General features: G+C 42.5%; 2 protein-coding genes across 5 annotated transcripts; both read right to left on the reverse strand.

Annotated features, from left to right (window-relative positions):
- Nucleotides 1–134: 134 nt before the first annotated feature.
- LOC144215698 (Fanconi anemia group G protein homolog) lies at nt 135–9,423 on the reverse strand. 4 transcript variants are annotated; one of them, XM_077744785.1, is made up of 14 exons: nt 9,207–9,423; nt 3,825–3,909; nt 3,610–3,735; nt 3,276–3,502; nt 3,070–3,205; nt 2,746–2,876; nt 2,507–2,653; nt 2,274–2,434; nt 2,026–2,089; nt 1,533–1,846; nt 1,426–1,466; nt 1,179–1,352; nt 932–1,043; nt 135–772 (listed from the first exon to the last, which is right to left on the reverse strand). In XM_077744785.1, the coding sequence occupies exons 1-14, from the start codon at nt 9,288–9,290 to the stop codon at nt 661–663; spliced, it is 1,914 nt and encodes a 637-aa protein (XP_077600911.1). In that variant the 5' UTR covers nt 9,291–9,423; the 3' UTR covers nt 135–660. The 4 variants fall into 4 exon arrangements, with proteins under 4 accessions (XP_077600911.1, XP_077600910.1, XP_077600912.1 ...); XM_077744784.1 differs by having other exon boundaries at nt 135–775; nt 9,207–9,422; XM_077744786.1 differs by lacking the exon at nt 9,207–9,423 and adding an exon at nt 5,283–5,891 and having other exon boundaries at nt 135–775.
- ect2 (epithelial cell transforming 2) lies at nt 4,225–9,169 on the reverse strand. The gene has a single exon (XM_077744783.1). It carries the CDS (start codon nt 8,769–8,771, stop codon nt 5,889–5,891), a length of 2,883 nt encoding a protein of 960 aa, XP_077600909.1. The 5' UTR covers nt 8,772–9,169; the 3' UTR covers nt 4,225–5,888.
- Nucleotides 9,424–9,932: the final 509 nt, after the last annotated feature.

A 9,932-nucleotide genomic window follows, 5' to 3' on the forward strand; every position in this document is an offset into this window, starting at 1 on the left:
CTGACAGACAAATAGGCGTCAGCCACTAACAACCCTTTCCAGGCAATTGACTATTTTTTGATAATCTTACAAATCTGAACAGTAGAAAGATCTGGCGTCCACAAAATATAAAGGGGAAAAAATGATTAATGAAGTTAGGTTTAAAAATTTTAATTTTTCTGCTCACTTAGTTAACCAATAGCAACACCATCAACAAGAAGATACATTAAAAACACACACAAAAACATTAAGAAAATAGTGTCTCCATAAAAAAAAAAACATGAAGTCACCTTGTCAACAATTAAATTGCTCTGGAGATCCTGAAAATCCTTGTCCTTCATTAAGTGATTTTGCATTTTAATATACATAAGCTTTTCATTTGTCCTTATTGTGAGTCATTACAAGCAATGGCTTGGGGGGGGGGGCAGCATTTTTAATATGTAGTACTCTAAATTTAGCTTATTCAATTAGAATTCTAACAAGTACACGAACCAACTGCTTTCTTGTTTGATACTTGCCTCCATTACAAAAAAATGCACAAATGCTGAGTTTATTTGGATATGTACATGCAGTGATTAAAACTAAGTTCTATAATCACTGTATATTAGTGTATACACACACACACACACACGACCATATTTTCCCTTCCATTAACATTTGACAAAACTTGCAAGGACATTGTTATTCCTGGTTTGAGGTGTCCTTATTGGAATCAAGTTCACAGATTCTGAGCCGGAGTTCTTCACAATCCAGCACTGATCCAAACTGGGGTACCCACAAATATAGAGGAATTCTGCTTTAAAAAAAAAAAAAAAAAAAAACAGAGTAACCTTTAAGATAAAAAAAAATGGTATACTACTATATGAAAATGTTATTTTGGGGTGCACCACTAAGTATCCCCACACACATGTATCTGAATATCAAAAGGATTAAAAGCACTGACGGGCCTTACTTTGCCGAGTCCGAGCTAAAGTTCCAGGTTTTTTCCCAAATTTTAGCAGCTTCTTGTTTCCTGTTGAGCCTCCACAGCACCTCTCCACACCACAGCCCAGCGCCCACACACTCTAAACAGGGAAAGATGTGATTTACAGTGTCAAGTTGTGGTATTAGTTGTCTTGCCAGTAATGATCGAATCCTTATTCCCAAATCTTCCAGAAACCTCTACCAATCAACTTTGTGTGATCAAGATCTTTTCAAACCTGGAAAAGCCTGCAGGCTCAGATTGAGGTCTCTCAGTGCTTGTCGCAGCTGATCTGTCTGGGCAAAACTGATGCCCCTTCCAGCAAATGAGAGCCCCTTCATTCGCTGTAAGATGTGAAGATCTTTTCTCTTCTCATTCACCATGTCTGTAGTGGGGACTTGAGGTTGGCCACCTGTAAGCACACTGTACGTGTTTCTACTCTCCAAAGACTGTTTTGCTTCAAACTCTAGCTAGAAAATACTTACCCTTCTCTTTGAAGCGCACCTTCACCATCAAGTTGATACATCTAAAAAGCACAATAGAATCTCAGGTTAATTAAATAAAGAGGTGAAGTAAGCCTATCTTTACATACCTAGTGTAGTGAACCACAGCTTCCTTCCAGTTCTTCAGTTCACAGTAAGAGTGACCTTGAAGAAGGTGTGCCGCGCCCGTCCAAAAGATCATCGCCACCGCATCCTGGGCCCCCTCGGTGGATGTAGCTTGTGCCCCGCCCTCCTCCTCTGGCTCTTCCAGCAACACGTGCGCTGGCAGCAGCTCTGCCGTTGTGGTAATGACTTCGTCACACAACGTCATGCAGTCGCCGGGTCGCTTGACCATAAGCAAGGATGTGCCAGCCTCCAGGTGAAGTTCAGGTAACCGAGGGAGGGCAGAGTCCTCAGAACATACCTGAAACCGGAAAGGGGGAGGTTACAGGTTTGAAGAATGAACCACCCAAGGCTCAAAACATTTTTACAGAGGTTAATGATTATATCTACTCTAACAGAAAAAGAGTGGAAACGCATATGTTGCTAAGGGAGACTTCACTCCAAATGTATAATGTTGGCATGCAAAGTGTTTCATCTTACTCCGTGTTCATCATAATGAATAGCAGCCAACAGGTCCAGATAATGTTCCACACCTTCAGGCACCCTAAATGGTCAGCGAGGCATTTACAGAATTACATTAATATGGTTACGTGATGAAAACATATTGCAAATGGACAAACCCAAGAGTAACGTACAAACTAAATGAGTTTGAAATGCCCACTTTTAAAAAGGTGCCATCAGCACACATTTCCTTTTAAGAGTGTTAAAGGACAGTGAAATAGATTCACCTTGAATTCAGCACACATTTCTGGGCCAAACTGTGAAGTACACTCAGGGAGGAGGGTACAGAAAGCAGGCTTTGCAGTGCTTGACTTTGTAGAAGAACAGACAGAGGGAGGAGCTGATTGCCAGGTGTAACAGATTCATTATTGGAGGGCAACATCAGCGTCTGTAAAAGAATAATTCTTTTCAAAAGAATGCACCCTCCAAACAGATGTTGTATGTATAGTACTTGACTCACAGAATGCAAAAAACGAAGCATTTCTATCTCTCCACGTGTGTTTTCCAGGCTCCTGAGAACGAGTATAGTTTGATATTGAGCACCTACACATTGGAAATCTGTCTCCACCGCTTTTCTGAAACACAGCAGTGCCATGTTAGGACAGCCCTATTCATAAAAAAAAAAAAAAAAAAAAAAAAACAAAGTCACACACTCAGGCCTCCTGATTGCTAAGTATACACTCGGAAAAGGCAGGTTACCGTTTGGGCTAGACAGCAGCCATACACCAAGTGTGTGTAAGCTATGAGAATTCTGGGAGCGGGCAGAGAAGAAGCAGGGTGCAGAAGACTAAGAGCTTCTGACCTTCGACCTTCCTTTAGCATCTCTGCACCTTCATGCAACCAAGAAAAAGCAGCCATGTATTTCATGTTATTGGTCACATCATTTCTTATTATATGTTAAAAAAAAGTTGCTTTCATCTACAAAAATAAGGCATTTTCCAGATGTGAGCCCTTAACAACTTAGTGCCAATGCCATTACTCCATCAAATTTAAAATTAAAATAGCATTTTGAAAATGTCTCACCTTGGGCGATGACTGTGCAAATTTCCAACAATTCAAGAAGTTTCCTTGGTTCCATCATCAAAAGCGGAATGTTTGAAGACATTCCATCACTTGTCATGTTTTGTTGAATCCCCGCAGACAAAGTGGCAAACTCTTCCTGCATGACAGATTTATTACAAAAACAATTTGAAGGATCATTTTACATAACGTGAGCCATTTCGTTTTACCTTTTGTGCTTCGATGGTTTCAAATTTACAGTTGGCCAACCAGATAGCCCATTGTACACATAGAAGATTCTTAAGAAAGGAAGAAATTGCTGTGTTTTCCACTGATGTTAGAACAGTATGCCAAAACTCTGCTGGAGTGGTGACCTTTGGTTCAACTCCTGTTAGAGGAGTATGCCAAAACTGCGGTGGGGTGCTGGCCATTGGTTCAACACCTGCCATCTGTAAAACTATCAGAACGAGTTGCAAATAAGGCACATTTGTAGAGTAGCATCATTATTTCCATTATCTAGCATCAACGTAACATGGTTTGTTTACAATTAATTCAATCACTGACCTCTTTCAATCGTTTGTTTAAGGAGTTGCTCAGCCTCGGACATGCGAGACAGAGCAATGGAGAGGAGGCAAACATTGTAAACCACACACACTTCCAAGTGAGCATGGTCCTCAAGTGGAGGTAGACCTGATACGATCAGACCGTGACAAGAGAAGAATATTATTGCTCTTACTTCACAATACCTGTTCTCACTCTTAACATTAAATGAAGCTTACCTTGTAATTTTTTAAAAAGTTTGTGGAACTCAGGCAACAACAGCAACACGGCATGGTTCTGGTCTTGGCTTGAAGCATCTCTATTCTAGAAGAGAGAAAATTAGATGCTCATTACAAAGTGTTCTACATGAAGTTGTTTTTAAAGAACTATCACTGCTATACAATGCTAGGTACCACGGCATACCACATTAACCATTTATTTTTCTGACAGGGTGCTTAAAAGAAAGAATTGTGTTATTTTTTTACATCATTTTTAATTGGATTGAGCTGCATGAAACATACAGGTGCGTTTGATACAGTAATACTAAGTGATTTTTTTAAAAACTCAAAATTAGACTTTGTTGAACATTGATGTGTCTTTAAATAAGTATTCACAAAAATATGTAGAACTTGGATTGGATTGGATTGGATAACTTTATTCATCCCGTATTCGGGAAATTACATTGTGGCAGGTAGCAAGAGGGTGATTAGACAGAATAAACAGCATCAATCATTAAAATCATCAAATCATTAAAACATAAAAGCCGCAAAACACAAAACGAACAAGAGTGGACAAAGCTACCGTGGCCGCCGGCTGCCGCTTAAACAGCGCCATTTGGTTGCGGTAACTGAATCGGACTCAAAAAGACATTGTAGAGTTGGACAAAAACTGGAACCCCACAGAACAGCAAAGCAAAAAGCACAAAGTACAAAGCAAATCAAAGTAAATGGAATCATCAAATCATTAAAACATAAAAGCCGCAAAACACAAAACGAACAAGAGTGGACAAAGCTACCGTGGCCGCCGGCTGCTGCTTAAACAGCGCCAATTTGGTTGCGGTAGCTGAATCGGACTCAAAAACGACCTTGTAAATTGGGCAAAAACTGGAACCACACACAGGAAGTCTTCCACGAGATGGGGAACTGCTGCAGACTGTGACCAAGGTGGAGAATACGCTCTTGCAAGCTTATTTGCACAGTTACTCAGTAGTCTGAAGCTGAAGAAAACAGCAGCAGGGCAGAAAATCTCGACTCCGTCGCTGTTAGGGGCCTACAACTCTTCCATCCCATCCCACGATGGAATGGTTGGTCAGAAGCGTTGCCTCTTCTCCCAGCACTTTTGTCCAGCTCCAGACCTCCGGCGGTACCGAGGTGTTGCTCCTTCTGCTGCGTATTGTGACAGATAGTTCCATGTGTGTGACAGCGTAGGCATGGCTGGCTGGTCCCCCGAACAAAAAAGAAGTGGCCGAAAAATGCCAGGCTAACAGAACAAGGAAAGTTGTAAAAACATTAAAGTAAAAAGTATAAAGTACAAAGTAAAGTAAAAAAGAATGCTTTAGGAAATATTAAAATGTCATTTAAAAAAGATAGAAGAGCTGTAAAACATGAAAAACATAAGAGTCTGACACCCTTGGTGCAGAGCTACTGCCACAGGCTTCCGCTTGAACGGCGCCATCTTGGCTTAGTTGGAGATTCTACCTTGTGGTAATGGAGTGCACTGCTTGATGAGACTTCAGTTGGCATCTGGGAATTTCTGTGTGGCTGAAAAGAAGAAGCTGGGGTCCTTGTCTTGAACTCGGGAGCTCAAACTTGGTAAATTGTCAATGTTTTTGAGTTTGGAAGACAGTTGGCTTTGGAATTTGAAACAAAAGCAGATTTGGGATGGACAGCATTGGTCGCATTTTTGGCAAAAGGAAGGCTTGAGGAAAAACGTGTTAGATGGACAAATAAATGTGAGGCGTTCCTACAAAACTACTCTTATTTTAGTGTCAGTAGATGAGGTATATTTTAAATTAAATACAAATACTTCTGAAGAAATGTACTTTAAATGCTTCTGTAAGTAGACGAAAAAAGCTAATAAAAATAATTTCCATAAATCAACAAAATTAAGGTAAAAGGAACATTTATTTACATTGAGGTTGGTGGCTAAGTACTTTTGAAACCGGATATATCTTTAATTTCCTAAAATCTGAAGTAGAAAAAAAATGATTAACTCACTAAATCTATAAGGATTTAAAATAGCCAAGAGAGAGAAAAAGAGGGGGAGAAAAAAGAAAAAAAGGTGTTTGGTTTTGGTGGAAAGGTTTATAAAAGCGTTTCAAGGGTGGAGGATTTAGCCTCTCGGTATCTGGGGTAGCAATTGGGTGAGAGGTTTTGGTCTCCTTGGGTTTCCAGGTCAAAGCCAGAGAGAGCATGATTTGGGGCGGGGCTGTGAGAAGTGAGTTTACATACAGGAAGTCTGGTATTTAGAGGGTGCGGGTCAAAAGAATTGGAACGTTGCACTCCATTACTGCTTTTGGGAGAGTCGAGCAAACTGTGCGTGGAGGCATAGCGGGACATGGGCAAGGTCGCGCTGCCGTGGTTTGCAGGGCTCAATCGCAGTCTTTTATCTTCTGGTGTATTATTGGATATAAATGCCCGGTGAATGACCCGCTTTGGCATTTTGGAGAAAGAAAATGCCCTGGTGACCTTTTTGGAAGTCTTCTTGATGGCTCGTGAGGCTTTGCTGAGGGTGCTGCCCATGTCTTTGGTGCTCACCTGCAGCGTGTCAGGATCTGTACAGTGAATGAGGTCACCCGCGTGAGTACGACAGGTGGTGTTGGCTATATGGCGACAAAGGGTTTTCAGCCACTCGCTTTTCAACGTTTCTTCTCCAGACAGCTGGAAGCTGAAAAGCATGTTCTCCTGTTCTGTTGGTGGGCGAACCAACAGAGCAAATGCATTCACACATTCATCCGTGTCTTGGAGGTCCAAGACTCTTCGAATTTGGGACAGCGGCATCAAGGCTATGTGTTTCAGTGAGGGAGGCGGTCTTGTTTGTCCCATTGGACTTTTAAAAGTATTGATGCCTTTGTGTCGTTTCCTTGCGATTTCCAAACAATCGTTGAAGAGGAAGAGCGTGACTTGCTCGCCGCGGTCGCACGGTTGGTCACCGAGCGCAATGGTTTCCACTTTGTACACCAGACTGCGGTGGGAGGAGAGCAAGTTGGCGGGGCAGCCATCAACTTCGTAAACTACATCGAAGATCTGCTTCTGCCCGTCGGTCTTCCTCTTGTCTTCGTTAATATGAGTCATAATTTCTTTGAGGGACTCGATCGCTTTTTCCAGTTTCAGCTTGTCTGGGTTCTCGTCCGACGTGTGCTTTTTTATGTCATTGAGTAGCAGACCAACACTGGGAAGTCTCTGTACAGGTCTGATGAGCAGCTCTACTAGCGCCTGCCGTCCACATTCTGGTTTGGCCTGGTTGATTTTTAGAAAAGCATGGAAGCGTGGCTTTAGTTTCTCACAGCGAACAATGGTATCCTTGCTCATTTCAAAAAAGTTGACAAAGGGTGGGTAGGCCTTCAAAAGCTCTTTTGAATATTTAAGGATAACATCTCCTACACTTGCTTCTTCTGACCAATCTCTCAAAAGATCCTCAAGGTCACTCTTTATTCTGGTATGAACCTCATAAATGTCTGGAATGCTTCCAAATATTGTCTTAATTTCTTCTTGGGCCAGGATGGGACCACCCACCTGACCTTCTTTCTCTAATGGAAGCTTGAAAATCTGCAGTATGGTGTTCAAAATGTCCACATAGTTGCTTTCTGTCTGATAGAGCTCCTTGGAAACTTGCCAGCGGGCTGATTTTTTGGGCTGGATGGAACTCCTTGATGGCTTGGAGCTTCCCGAAAAGGCTTTGCACGCGTCTGGTGTGATTGTGAGGTCCAGCAAGGAGCCCAAGGACTGGGAATGTTCTGCCGATGGCCTTTTTGGTGGTGGAGGGAAGGGCGAGATCTCAGTCTCCTTTGCGAGCTGAGCTAGCGTGTCCTTTAAATGCCGACGCTTGCGGTTACTGTTGGGGGTGGAGAGGGAGAGGAGGGACACCGCCTTCTTCATGGCCGGGCTGACAACATTGCTTTCAAAATGGTACATGGACTCTCCAGCCCGAGCATCCATTTGAATGCTTCCCCAAAACCACTCTTGTTTAACCACAAATACTTTGGGAGAACAACGTGGGAGCTCCTTCCCCGAATTTTCATCCACCACCAAGTGTGTGCATCTTTCATGGCCGACATCCAAATATTTGCCACCATGTTTGAGGGTCCTCTCTTCCATATTTGTTTTCTCTTCTTCTGAGAACCCCCAAAAACTGAGGATGCAATCTTGGAACGGCGGAACTTTAAATTCCATTCGAAAATCCTCCACACCGGCGTGGAAGGACATGTCATTTCTTCTCTCCCAGGCTTTGTTTATCCACGCAGGAGTGAGGATGGGTGTCCCCATACACACAGCAAGCGTGTATTTTTCTCCATGAGTGGAATGGGCAATGAGGTGGGTCACCTTTGTGCTGAAGTCCTTCCGAATGATGCCCCCCATGTGATGAACCAGATTGACCAATCTTTTAATTTCTTCTTTATTCCTGAAGCCAGTGAAGCACAGTGATAGGTTCAACATACTTGTGGAGTAAAGAGGGCGGCATGAAAATGGAATCGGCTCTTCCTTCAAAACACAGCGCAGCACAACCGGCGGACCGATGATCCGGGTATCACGCTGGTAAAGGTCACGATAATCTGCCGATTTAAAATCATCAAGGATGAACACTGTCTCAAATTCTGCGTTGTCTTCATCCTTAAACTCTTGGACGTTGTTGCTTATTAGGACAGGAGTAGTAATTTCCATATTGACAATAGACTTGATGACCATTTTATCTTCTGGACATGATTCGGATTGTTTTATTTTAACCACTGGTACCTCCATTACTCGTACAGTCTGCAGTGCTTTGACCAGGTCGGCATTTTTGCTCGCCTCTCCCACCAGAACCACCCTTGCCTCCACTTTTGGCAGCATATCTTCACCTTCATCACATTCCATCCCGAGAAGATCATGGTCCTTGGTGGTTTCCTCCAGCCTCGAATCATATACGGATGAATCCACCAGCAAACTCCGAGGTGTCATGAAACTGTTGTCAGCCATGCCAGAATTCATTTACGGAACGTCAACCCGGTTCGAAATGACGTCTGATCAAACAATGCAACGAATAATACAGGAGCTAATTTAGCTCTTTTCAGCAAACAGCTCTACAAATTCTCAAATTCAGTTCCCCCAACAGTTCGAGAATCCCCCCCGTTAATCCGATCCAGCGTCGTTTAATAATCCAACTCGGTGCGTGCCTCCATAGTTTGTTGTTCGCTAACCACTTGGGTGAGGTGTGCCAAACTACAGTTCGAAAATCACGGAAAACATTAGTGCCGCGTGCTGATTGGACGAGACCGACGAGCAAGTCCAGTTTCCGACCGGAAAGACTTTTCATTGGTTGGCTCGTTCAAATATCAACGCACATTCCGCCTTGTGCTATGACTCCATAAATTCGACAGGCGTATTTAAGGCAACACGACGCAATTATCAACGCGATAACTTTACCTTCCATTTGTTGACCAATTCGTTGTTCTCCTGGATCCACCGATCTGATAATTTAGACGGTGATTGTTGTCTTTTAGTATACATTTCTTTTGGAGGCAAAAATGGTAAAACTTTTCCTCGTTATTTTCAAAACCGGAAAAGGCTCATTAAAGGTGGAGTGTTGGAACCTTCTGCCACCTGGTGGCTCCTAGGGAAGTAGCAGTAGAAACTAAATAGTAGGACACCAGGAGATGGTGCGAGAGTTCTAATTTATTGCATGTTAGGGCAAGTGGCTTTTTATTGTTTGCATGCACATTTTGGGGTCTATGAACAACTAACTGCATGCACACTCATCCAATTTGAAATAGGACCACCACCAACAACAACAACAACAAAAAAATCCTCATGTCCAACTTTTGCAAAGCTACATTTTTTTACAAAGTGGGTATAATTTTACACTAAATATCCCCGAAAGTGATTGTATGAAGCAGAATAATGCCATATTTTAGGCAAGTGCAGACACCAACATTAGTGACAATAGGACGTGCTTGCTGGCTGCAATTCCATTTTTCACAGATTCTCAAAATTAAAAGCTTGCATGATTTTGGTTTCCTCTTTCGATTCGACCATTAAAATTCATACTCATAAGAAGATGGATGTTTTTGCAGAATGCCGTATTCGAATTTCAGATGAGTCATCGTTGTGCCTGCTACGGCAGCCATTTTTCCACTCGTCCCTGTGAAGGTG

This window comes from Stigmatopora nigra, chromosome 22 (genome assembly GCF_051989575.1).
Source record: "Stigmatopora nigra isolate UIUO_SnigA chromosome 22, RoL_Snig_1.1, whole genome shotgun sequence".
In the NCBI taxonomy this organism is placed as follows: domain Eukaryota; kingdom Metazoa; phylum Chordata; class Actinopteri; order Syngnathiformes; family Syngnathidae; genus Stigmatopora; species Stigmatopora nigra.

What these genes read in the sequence shown, in the direction of transcription:
- ect2 (XM_077744783.1), bottom strand. Translation starts at nt 8,771, where the DNA reads ATGAATTCTGGCATGGCTGACAACAGTTTCATGACACCTCGGAGTTTG.
- LOC144215698 (XM_077744784.1), bottom strand. Translation starts at nt 9,290, where the DNA reads ATGTATACTAAAAGACAACAATCACCGTCTAAATTATCAGATCGGTGG. An exon ending in AATTGGTCAACAAATGGAAG is followed by an intron (nt 3,910 to 9,206) that starts GTAAAGTTATCG and finishes TCTCTCTTCTAG; the next exon opens with AATAGAGATGCTTCAAGCCA. An exon ending in ACTTTTTAAAAAATTACAAG is followed by an intron (nt 3,736 to 3,824) that starts GTAAGCTTCATT and finishes TGATCGTATCAG; the next exon opens with GTCTACCTCCACTTGAGGAC.